The following is an 11,412-nucleotide window of genomic DNA, read 5'->3' on the forward strand; positions in this document are numbered from 1 at the left end:
CATATTTGAACATCTTTATGCCAATTAACTTGGGATTTTAACAAATTTGCATACGAAATTCCAAACATTTTTAAGTTTTTAATCTTGGGCATATTTGAACATCTTTATGCCAATTAACTTGGGTTTTTAACAAATTTGCATACGAAATTCCAAACATTGTAAAATTGAAGCACAATCATTGTTGTGCACCTTCATGTTGAAACGTTGTTGACAAAACTCTTAAACATAACCCTAAACACCTTTTGGCATGTTTTTCATCTAAAGTGCCTATGTAGAATTTGTGGCTAAAGACCACCTTTGATTCCTTCCATGGATAAACAAGAAATCTACCTTGTTTACTCTAGTCTACATTCACAAAGAACTCTCCTATGAAGAAGAGGTTCGATCCTTTATTTGAGTCTTGCAAAGGTATTTTATGTATATTAGTAAAATCTTGGCAAGAAGAATCAACCTTTGTGTCAGCTATATATCTTATTTATCAGCATCAACTTTTCCATTTATAATTCTACTAGAAATTTGGTTTCTACCTTGAAGGGGTTTATTGGAAATAACATGGAATATATTACAAGCAAATAGGACATCTGGCCATGTTACACAATAGAGTTATGATATGTGAGAGTAGTTGTCAAAATTTTGAAAGTTAAATGCTTTCCAAATGATATATAACCTTGGATTCTCTAATCCCCCATTCCACCATTAAATAGACCATATTCTTAAAGTGCATGCTAACAAATGTAAGGTCTAGTTTTCAAATAAACAAGCATGCATTCTTACAAGTATTACTTTGTATCACCATCAATCCCTAGCCTATCATTGAAATGATGAAAATAATGTGTATCTCTAACATCAATCCATTCCATTGATTTTGGCATTAGCTTGACAATCATACAACACGTTACTACCTAGAAATGCATGTCTTATTTTGCATTTTCACAGGATTTCTTCTCTCACCAAGCACAACAAAACCTTGGAGTTCAATGGTAGTTACAAGTTGCAGGGAGAGATTTGAAGGCCATGCACCTTATATTTTGCCTAATAACCATTCATCATTCAAGGAAAGAACAAATATGTAGAGGGGTTTTGTTGATTTGATGGAGGCTATTCCAAAGGCATATTTCACCACAAGGTTCCATTTGGCACATTGGAAGCATATTTGGAGTTATGAGTACATGGCATATATTAACATTTGTTGCATAACTAATGGAGTGCCCAATTCATAGCTTGAACCTAAATATCGAAGATCACATTCACGGATGATGTAAGTGAGATAGGAGACTTAGATTATGAACACCTTAGCATGGGAGATGTCTAAGGCACAACTTATGGAGAAGGGGTCAAACACAACCCAAAGGAGAAAATGCCCTACCTTGTAGGAGGTCCAAAGCACAACATGTGGTAAGATGAGGGCCTAAAAGAAAATTTTCCTTCTTAGAAAGTTGCCATGTTGTGCTAAACGCATTTATACAATCATAAAGGGGTCACCTGATGAGGAGCATTACACTCCAAGGGCAATAATAATGACCATTTCGTTGCTTGATCATGAATCTACCCTCTCAATGAGAGATGCCCTCTTCAAGGAGGCATCTTAAGCATTCTAAAGGGTCTTATGAGGGCTTTACACATTATTCAAGGCATGTTGTTCACATATTTGGAGTGACCTTAAGGACAAGTTGACACTTGTCAAATTGTGACCAAATCAAACCCTTAAAGCTACTCTAAGACAAGAGCCCTAGCTCTAGGGTTTCGAACTCATGTAATATTATTCTCTTTCATTAGGGTTTGACTTGAAAGTTATGAATAGAGGAGAGGATTTCATTTGTAAGGCATGGTTAGAAGATAGGAATTCCCCTCCAAGCACTTAGTTGGATATTTTTTGGGAGGATAGGAAGAAGGGCAAGTCCAAGTTGAGGTTTTTATCTAAGTCAATTGATTAATTTGATGGCTGGAATTACTCTTACATCTTTTTGGTACAAATCATTGAAGATAAAAAAAAATTTGCAATGAGAAAATGTTAGGGTTGAAGGTTCATCCTCCCTACCTCTTGTTGTAATCATTGTTCATTTAATGTATATTGCTGCTATCATTTCTGCATATTGAAAGGTTGTCATTGTCTCTTTTTTTGTTCAGTTGCATGTTATACTTGGTTGCTTACAAGTGTCTGTGAGGTGCATCTTTGGAAGGGCCCTCCTTTGATTTCTGCATATTGAAGAAGATCCCTGAGGTTGATTAGAGCTTATGGTTAATAACCTAGCTATGTCTTTTATAGAAGATATTGTTAATAAACTAGCTATATCTTTATTAGAGCATATTGTTAACAACCTAGCTATGTCTTTATTAGAACATATTGTTAATAAACTAGCTATATCTTCATTAGATATTGTTAACAACCTAGCTATGTCTTTTCAACATATTCGAACCCTCTTATTTGTTGGCCTTGACTCCATAACCCAAATGGATAGGCACTAGTCTTCATAAAATCCGCCATCCATTTTATTTCAAAAGGAACAATAAAATAACTTTTCCTAGGATTTTCCCCCTTTTGCCAAAAGAGAACTAGTATAAAAGCAAGAGGAAGCATTGTTGTGGTGACAATGGGCAATCTTTCTAAATGCCCCTAGGGTTTCACTTTGGTGAAGGACTTTGCAACATTTGTTGTGGTGACAATGGGAAATCTTTCTAAATGCCACTAGGGTTGCACTTTGTTGAAGGACTTTACAACATTTGGAATGCAAGATTAAGAGTTAACGCAGCAAATGCCATGTTGTTGAAGATTTTGGTAAGACTCCTAGACACAGGAACTTGGAGCGTAAATGCAATTTCAATTTCTTGCTGTGATGGATAAGGGTTCCACCTGATACTCCTCCACATTGTGTAGCACAAAGTTTGTCACGGGTAAACGATGCACCTTCTTTACCCACCCCAGTAGGTATTTCTAATGTTACATAAAACTCTATTGTTTGATCGTGGGATTTCTTTAGCCATCAATGCATGAAAATACATGCATCCTGTTCCTCACCTCTATCCAGCTGCACCCAAGTACCTTTCTTACTCCTTTGTCTTTCATCAATTTTCTAACCTCTGCTACTCTGTCCCACATACCCATGGTAGCATACAGATTTGACAACGACACATACCTTGCAGCATTGTGCGGCTCCAATTCAAAAAGGCATTCTGCTGCACGTTTTCCAAGTTCTACATTGCAATGAATCCTACATACCCCAAGCAAGGCTCCCCACATACTTATGTCAGGTTCAAATGGTGCATTGTCAATGAAGTACTCTACTTCATCCATGTATCCAGCCCGGCCAAGGATATCAATCATGATAGCATAGTGGCTTGGTCTCGGTGTGACCGAATGTTGCTGGCTCATTGAACGAAAATACTGACGCCCTTCCTCAACTAGGCCCACATGGCTACATGCTGAGAGGATACCCATGAAAGTAATTTCATTTGGTTTCATGCCCGACTCTAGCATTTTTTCAAAGAGTTGAAAAGCCTCGTTTCCGCATCCATTCTGAGCATATCCTGAAATCATTGCATTCCATGAGACAACATCTCGCTCATACATTTTGTCAAACAGTTTTTGCGCATTCACTGTGTTTCCGGATTTGGCATACATGTCAACAAGGGCATTCTCCACAAAGATGCTAAACTGAAATCCAGTTCTGAGGATGTGGCCATGAACCTGTCTGCCACTTTCTAATGCTGCTAGGCAAGCACATGCACTAAGAACACTGACAAAAGTGAACTGGTTTGGTTTGACATCTTCTGAGATGAATCGCCAAAAGAGTTTCAAAGCCTCCTCACCATACCCACGTTGAGCATATCCTGCAATCACTGCATTCCAAGAAACAATATTTCGCTGAGTCATTTTGTCAAACATGTCACATGCAATCTCCATCTCCCCCAATTGTGTATATGCCGTAATTATTGCTGTCCATGAAACAACATCCTGCTCGGGCATTCTATCAAACATTCGATGTGCGTCCCCTATTTCCCCACATTTACCATACATGTCAATCAATGCATTATTCACAATCACATTCGAAACAAATCCAGTTCTAAAGATGCAAGCGTGAACCTGCTTACCTAGCTCCAACGCTGCTACACTAGCACATGCATTCAAAACTCCAACAAAGCTAATACGGTCTGGCTTCATGTCAGCTCCTTGCATTTGACAAAACAGTTTCATGGCCTCCTCGCCGTACCCATTCTGAGAAAAACCTGCAATCATAGAATTCCATGAAATCAGGTTTCGTTGGGGTATTTTGTCAAACAGTTGACGAGCTTCCTCTATTCTCCCATAATTGACATACCCTGCTATCATAGTATTCCATGAGAAAACATTCCTCCCAGACATTTCGTCAAACACTCGGCGTGCATTCACCACACAACCACACTTAGCATACATATCAATTAAACGGTTCCCTACAAATATGCCTGCCTTGAACCCAGTTTCCAACATATGGGCATGAACCGTTTCACCCACTGTTAATCCCTTAACGTCAATGCAGGCCTGTAACAGACGACCATAAACATGTGAATCAGAAGAACCCCTGTCATTTTTGCACAAGTACTCCACTGCTTCTTCTAACTGCCCCTCTTCACAGAAATTGTAAATTGTTTCCTGTAATTCTGCTTCTGCTTTCTCGCACAGATCATCCACGGCGTGCTTCAGCCGTTTCTCCTTGGACAATTGTTGATTTTTGTTTTTGTTAAAGATATCAGTGGATATCAGCTGATGTGACCTAAACAAAAATTCCATCTTATTCCACACACTATGAATGTGGTTGGAGATGTGAAATGCTTTCAAGAGACTGTTTTTGCCATGGTTGTCCATGGCAATCATCCATTCATTCACAATAGCTTTCCACTGAACATAAACAAGAACAAGAAGTCGTTGAGGTTGAAGATGCACCAGACGAAGCAAGAGGAAAAGCCTCCTTAGGTTCCGGAACATCACATCCACATTATCATAACAAGCAAGACAATATAGTACATTTAAATAAGCTGGAATATATCAATACCCACACTGTCAAAAGTTAAGTGGAAAATCTGTGGACTCCAATGGAATTGAAGAAAACCAACAAATCGAAAGGATGCTGTGCATGACCAGCACCAGTCAGAAGGAGATTCATGTTCAATGCCCTGCAAGATGAACTTACAATTTGGATTTTATGCTTCAGTGCGGGTAGCCTTAGCGAGAGGCATCTAGTTTGCTTATATGTTTTTATTATATAAATAAATGTTCACATCAGGGTTGGAAATTCAAATTATTAAAGATGGAAATTAAATTATAAGAAAGCAAAAGATAAGATTTAAAACCAAAAAAATCAATTAACATAAAGGTAAAGGTTGATAATATAGAGGGTATAAAGGTACATGTTGATAATATAGTGGGTTTTAATAGGACGAAAAATATTAAAGGGTTAAAATAAAAGTTAAATAATTTGGTTTTAAATAGTTTGAAAGGTAAATCGGATATCAAAGAAAGAGGAAATGAATATGCAGTAAATTGGATATTAAATTTATGAAAGAGGAAATGAATAATCTCATAGAAACTATGAACATCACAAGGAGAGTTTTAAACCTCATAACTTTTGATATAAAGAGAAGAAAGATTAGAATATAGTGATATTTGTCAAAGAAGAATCACAAAGTAAATTACAAATTGAAGCATCTTATAAAAGCAAAGAGGTTAGGCAAAATAATTGATTATAAGGATACTTCATTTCATGTTAAAGTAAGCTTTAATGAGCATAAATATAACATACTTAGTGTATGTTCCAATTTAAAGCAATCATGAATATTTATAAACGAAGGCCTTAATCCAAAAGACCAAGTTAAATGAAAGAAGAAAATTCAAAAGGTAAAGGAGATCGAGAAAAAAGGAAAATGGGAAATAACTAGAAATAGAAAAGATATTGTTAGGAATAGAGACCCAAAATATAAAATAAATAGAAATTTGGGAAACTCTGGATTCTCTCTTGGAGCTAACATTACTTCCATGGAGCAAGGGGCCTATATTAAGTTGGATCCCAAGTGAAATTGACATTATACTACTTGTGGAAAATTTGGAGCCTGAAAAATCCAAGGCCTCTAATATAGAAGCAAATGACTTATGGTCGGTATGGAACAAGAGATCTTATTGCAAAAGGATCGTTACATTAAAAAAGAGAATCTTCCTCATATTAGGCTTCACAAGAATGACTTTTCAATCAGTACATGTTGATGGAGATGTAAAATATTAACGCTATGAATATTTATATAGAAAATTGTTATTTCACTCCTATTAGCTCTACCTTTTATTAAAAAAACATTTTAGATAAAATTTGTCCTTATAATGGCTTAGAGCAAGATATTTAAACACTGGGAAATGATGGTACTATCCTCTTGCTAGAAGACTTTAATGATATAATAGAAACAAAACAAGTTGTCATTTTAAAAAATGATTCCAACCTCAATCCTTTATGGCTAGATGAAGACTTTATTTTAGTTAGCATATACAAAAGAAACTCTAAAGACTTGGATGAGAATTTGTTTGGTGCCAAGCTAATCAAGCTCTACAATTCCCAAGATTTAATATTTTTTAAAGCTCTAATAAAGTGGATGAAATCCAACTAGATGACTTGTATTCATGTTCTTGGTAGTATTGTCATAGATTATGTGATAATTGATATCTCAATATACAACCAAATAGTAAATGTTGACCTCTTAAACGGCCGTGAGCCTAACTTTTATCATTGACCTTTAACTCTTACTCTAAACTTTGTTATGTACAGAAACCCCATCGAAGAGAATTTAATAAACAAAAGCATGTGATATTCAAGAAAAATAAATCTAATCTTCTTCTAAAGGATTTAAATAATGAATTAAATCTCCTATTAAATAAGATCAATATTGTTAAATCTAAGACTTTTGTGATCCATAATGTAAATATAAGTCTTTCGGATTAATCACATTGTTAGGATTTGGTTGACGTTTCGAACCAACTAATGTGGTTCATCCTCAAGACAATATGAGAAATCAATCGATCTAAAGGAATAAATAGCATGGATGCATCATTGCCCAAAGTTAGCAGTTGAGAATTAGTTGTTGGTAAATTAGTTAATAAAGAAGATAAAATATTATTTAAGAATTAGTGGTAAGGAGATATCTAATAAAATATTATATATTTAAATTAAAAACTAGCTGTTATGGAATATAAAATATTTTATTTCAATATTATCGATTTATATAATATAAACATTTATTAATAATATTAATTTATATATTATTATTTGTTATGGGTTGAGTTATTCTCATTTAGTTGAAAACTAGTTGTTGGGATAATTCAATTTAAAATATTTTATTCATTTAAATTATCATTTTTTTAATATGATTTTTTATTAATATTTTCAATTTATATAATCATAATTTGTCAGAGGTTAGCATATTTCATTTAAATAGAAATGAAGTAATGTTGAATTATATAAACTGGAGTTTTAGGTTAAGAATTGTTACTATTAGGGGTATACATATTTTAGTAGTATTAATAAACTTAATAATATTGCAAAAAATAATAAGAGGAAGAGGAGGATCCAAAATTTATAGGAATTCAGAAAGATGAAAGTTCAAGAGGGGAGATAAAATCAATATTGACAATCTCTATCATAATTTTATGGCAACTCTCTCTACTTTCATCAACAAGTTCTTTATTGAATTGTTGTATAAAAATGAAAATAGAACAGTCAACCATTGGTATGATAAAGAGCGTAAAATTACTAGAAAGGTCATCAAGCCTATGCTTCTTACGAATTCTTAAAATTCAACAAGGTAAATAGATATAAAGCCCTAATCAAAAGGGGGGAAGTACTACGTAAATAAAAAGCAAGAGAAGATTTTGCACTATGTAAGTTAGATCTTAATAAGTTATGGAGGCAAACCTTGACTTGTAAAACTAAGGAAATCAATATGATTCCTTTGAGGAACTGAAATTCCTACCTTAAAAATATTTATAAATCCCATAATGTCATGGATAACATTCAAACCATTTATGCAAAGAAAATATATTTTCGATAGATAACATAGAGTTTGAGGTTAAGTGGCTCCAAAAAGGGAAAACTGAGGACATTGATGAATATCAAACATAAACCTTAAATATTATAGGGTTATCCTTATCCCTCACATAAACAAGCTCTTCAATTTAGCAAGCAAGTAGATTGTTATGCTCTTAACCTGCAAAATGATACCCGAATACAGAATATGCGAAGAAAAGATACCCAGAACACAGAATAGCAATGATTTTATTATTCAGAGAGTAATGTTCACTTGCCTCTTCGAGGGGGCAACCTCCAATAGAGCAGAGCTCGACTACAAAATAAGACACGATGCTCCTCGCGGGGAGTCTCTATCCTTTATATATGACTCATACATGCAATACCACAGGCCAATACCGTGGGTTTTATTAATACCATCTATCTAATACTACGGCCCATTTGCAACTAACTGTGGTTCCGTCATTAATTGCGGATTAACCACTTACAATTATTAATATGGGCTTTATTGACTCTTGACTATGACGTGATCCCATTACATAAATAAGGGGGTTAGGGTGGGACCCTAACATGCCCTCCCCCTTAAGACTAGCCTTGTGTTCAATGCTGAAGCTGCGGAAACTACTGAAGAATAGTGGTTGGTTCCCAAGTTGCATCTTCCGAAGAGGTGTCTTTCCATTTGACGAGGACTTCCTTAATCATGCGGCCGCGCAGTTGCTTGTCTCGTGTGTCTAGGACCTGTTCGGGTTGAAGCCAGATGGACCCTTCTTCGTCCAATTCAGGGAGACTTGTCTGAATTCTGCAATTGTTCCCAATCACTTTCTTGAGGCATGAGACATGGAAAACTGGATGGATTTTTGCAGTAGGTGGCAAGGCCAACTTGTAGGCCACTTCTCCAATGCGTTGAAGTACTTGATATGGTCCGTAGAATTTGGGAGAGATTTTCTGACACCCCTTGTCTTTGAGTGATGTTTGCTTATGTGGTTGGAGCCATAAAGAGACCTGATCCCCTTCTTGAAATTGGCACTCTGAGCGATGCTGGTCTACCTGTTGCTTCATGCGGTTCTGAGCTTGATGAAGATACTCTCGAAGATGGGCGAGCATGGTTGCGCGGTGTTGTAGGAGTTGATCCACTGCTTGTACTTTTGAGCATCCCTTGAGATACGAAGTAGGTGAAGGTGGGAGTTGACCATATACTGCTTCATAGGGAGTCATTTTGGTGGTGGCATGATAGTTGGTGTTATACCACCATTCAGCCAGAGGTAGCCACTATACCCAAAGGTGTTGCTTTTCTGAAGTGAAACACCTAAGGTAGGTTTCTAGACATTTGTTGATGGCTTCGGTTTGACCATCTGTCTGCAGATGATAGGAAGTACTGAGTTTTAATTGAGTGCCTTGTATTCTGAAGAGTTCCTGCCAAAAATTACTGGTGAAGATCGGGTCACGGTCAGACACAATAGAAGTGGGCATGCCATGCAATTTGAAGATCTGATCCATGAAAGATTGAGCAACCAAAGTTGGTGTAAATGGGTGGGGTAGGGCGCAGAAATGAGCATACTTCGACAGTCGGTCCACAACCACCATGATGACTGACTTGTTCCCTGACTTTGGAAGACCTGTAATGAAATCCATAGAAACCTCCGTCCAAATTGATGTCGGAATGGGCAATGGTTGTAATGTGCCTGGTGTGTTGACGGTTTCCCCTTTGTGGCGTTGACAGACATCGCATTCTGCTACGAAAGTAAGGATGTCCTTTTTCATGCCTGTCCAAAAAAATGATCTTCTGGTGCGAGCATACGTCTTCTGAAAGCCCGAATGTCCTGCAATTGGAGATGAGTGCAATTCTGCCAAAATGCGACTTTTGAGGGTGGATGTTGGTGATATTACGACTCTGTCCTTGTAGCAAAGAATATCATCCTGCCACGAGTAGCCCTTGGTGGAATTTGGATCTACCTACAATTGAGAAATGAGTTGGGAGAGCCCGGGGTGTGAAAACCATTCCCTGCGAGCCTCTTCAATCCATTCTGGAATGGGGAGGGAAATTTCTAGCAAAGTACTTTCCTCCTCAAATTGGCGAGATAATGCATCTGCTACACTATTGTCTTTCCCTTTCTTGTAAATGATCTCGTAATCATATCCTAGCATTTTGGCTAGCCATTTATTTTGTTGTGGGGAGGATAGGCGTTGCTCCAAAAAATATTGAAGACTGTGATGATCTGTGCGGATTTGGAAACGTCGCCCCAATAAGTAAGGTCACCAGGTCTCGACTGCATGTAAGATGGCCATCATTTCCTTCTCGTAGGTAGATTGGCCCAAATTCCTCCCACTGAGTTGTTGGCTTGTGAAGGCCAATGGTCGCCCTTCCTGCATTAAGACCGCCCCAATACCTGTACCCGAAGCATCACATTCAATGACAAAAGATTTGGTGAAGTCAGGTAGTGCTAAGACTGGACTGGAACACATGGCATTTTTTAGAGCTTTAAAGGCCTGTTGTGCTTCCTCATTCCAGAAGAATGAATTTTTCTTTAGGAGTTGGGTGAGGGGCTTTGCTATGCGACCATAGTTGCGGACAAATTTACGATAATAGCCTGTGAGACCCAAAAATCCTCTCAAGCTCTTCAAGGTCTTAGGTTGAGGCCATTCCTGCATTGCCTGGATCTTTTTGGGGTCCACCTTGACACCTTCACGCCCCACAATGTGGCCCAAATACTCTACTTCTGCCATGCCAAACGAACACTTGGACATCTTGACAAATAATTTATGCTTGCGGAGCAATTGCAAGAGTAGATATACATGCTGAAGATGTGCAGCCCAAGTGCAACTATAGATGAGGATGTCATCGAAGAAGACAAGGACGAATTTCCTGAGGTATGGTTTGAGAATGTGGTTCATGAGGCTCTGAAAAGTAGAGGGGGCATTACAAAGACCAAATGGAATGACCAGGAATTCATAATGGCCTTCATGAGTTCGGAAAGCAGTCTTGGGGATGTCGACTTCCTTCATGCGAATTTGGTGGTAACTTGAGCGAAGATCCAGCTTAGTGAAGAATTGAGCCCCATTGAGTTCATCCAGCAAATCATCAACCACCGGGATGGGAAATTTATCTTTGACTGTCAACTTATTGAGGGCCCTGAAGTCGGGACACATCCGCCACTCCCCATCTTTCTTGAGCACCATGACCACTGGGTATGAATAAGGACTAATGTTGGGACGAATGACCCCTGCTTCCAAAAGTTCCTTGATGATTTTTTCTATTTCATTCTTTTGGGTGAATGGATATCTGTATGGGCGCACATTTGGGGGTTGGGCCCCTGGAACCAAGGTGATGCTATGATCATGTTCCCCTCGCGAGGGTGGAAGCTCATGAGGCTTGTCA

At 37.6% G+C, this 11,412-nt stretch overlaps 1 protein-coding gene across 2 annotated transcripts; it reads right to left on the minus strand.

Annotated features, from left to right (window-relative positions):
* Positions 1–2,729: 2,729 nt before the first annotated feature.
* LOC149204923 (pentatricopeptide repeat-containing protein At2g21090-like) lies at positions 2,730–5,212 on the minus strand. Of its 2 annotated transcripts, none has more exons than XM_089394831.1 (2): positions 4,090–5,212; positions 2,730–3,837 (listed from the first exon to the last, which is right to left on the minus strand). In XM_089394831.1, exons 1-2 carry the CDS (start codon positions 4,958–4,960, stop codon positions 2,975–2,977), a joined length of 1,734 nt encoding a protein of 577 aa, XP_089250957.1. In that variant the 5' UTR covers positions 4,961–5,212; the 3' UTR covers positions 2,730–2,974. The 2 variants fall into 2 exon arrangements, with proteins under 2 accessions (XP_089250957.1, XP_089250955.1); XM_089394829.1 differs by having other exon boundaries at positions 2,730–3,990.
* Positions 5,213–11,412: the final 6,200 nt, after the last annotated feature.

Source organism: Pinus tabuliformis, chromosome 1_2 (assembly GCF_031772625.1).
Source record: "Pinus tabuliformis cultivar Carrire ecotype Pingquan chromosome 1_2, CPIR1, whole genome shotgun sequence".
Lineage (NCBI taxonomy): Eukaryota > Viridiplantae > Streptophyta > Pinopsida > Pinales > Pinaceae > Pinus > Pinus tabuliformis.

What these genes read in the sequence shown, in the direction of transcription:
- LOC149204923 (XM_089394829.1), bottom strand. Translation starts at nt 4,960, where the DNA reads ATGTTCCGGAACCTAAGGAGGCTTTTCCTCTTGCTTCGTCTGGTGCAT. An exon ending in TGTAGCAGCGTTGGAGCTAG is followed by an intron (nt 3,991 to 4,089) that starts GTAAGCAGGTTC and finishes GTGGGGAAATAG; the next exon opens with GGGACGCACATCGAATGTTT.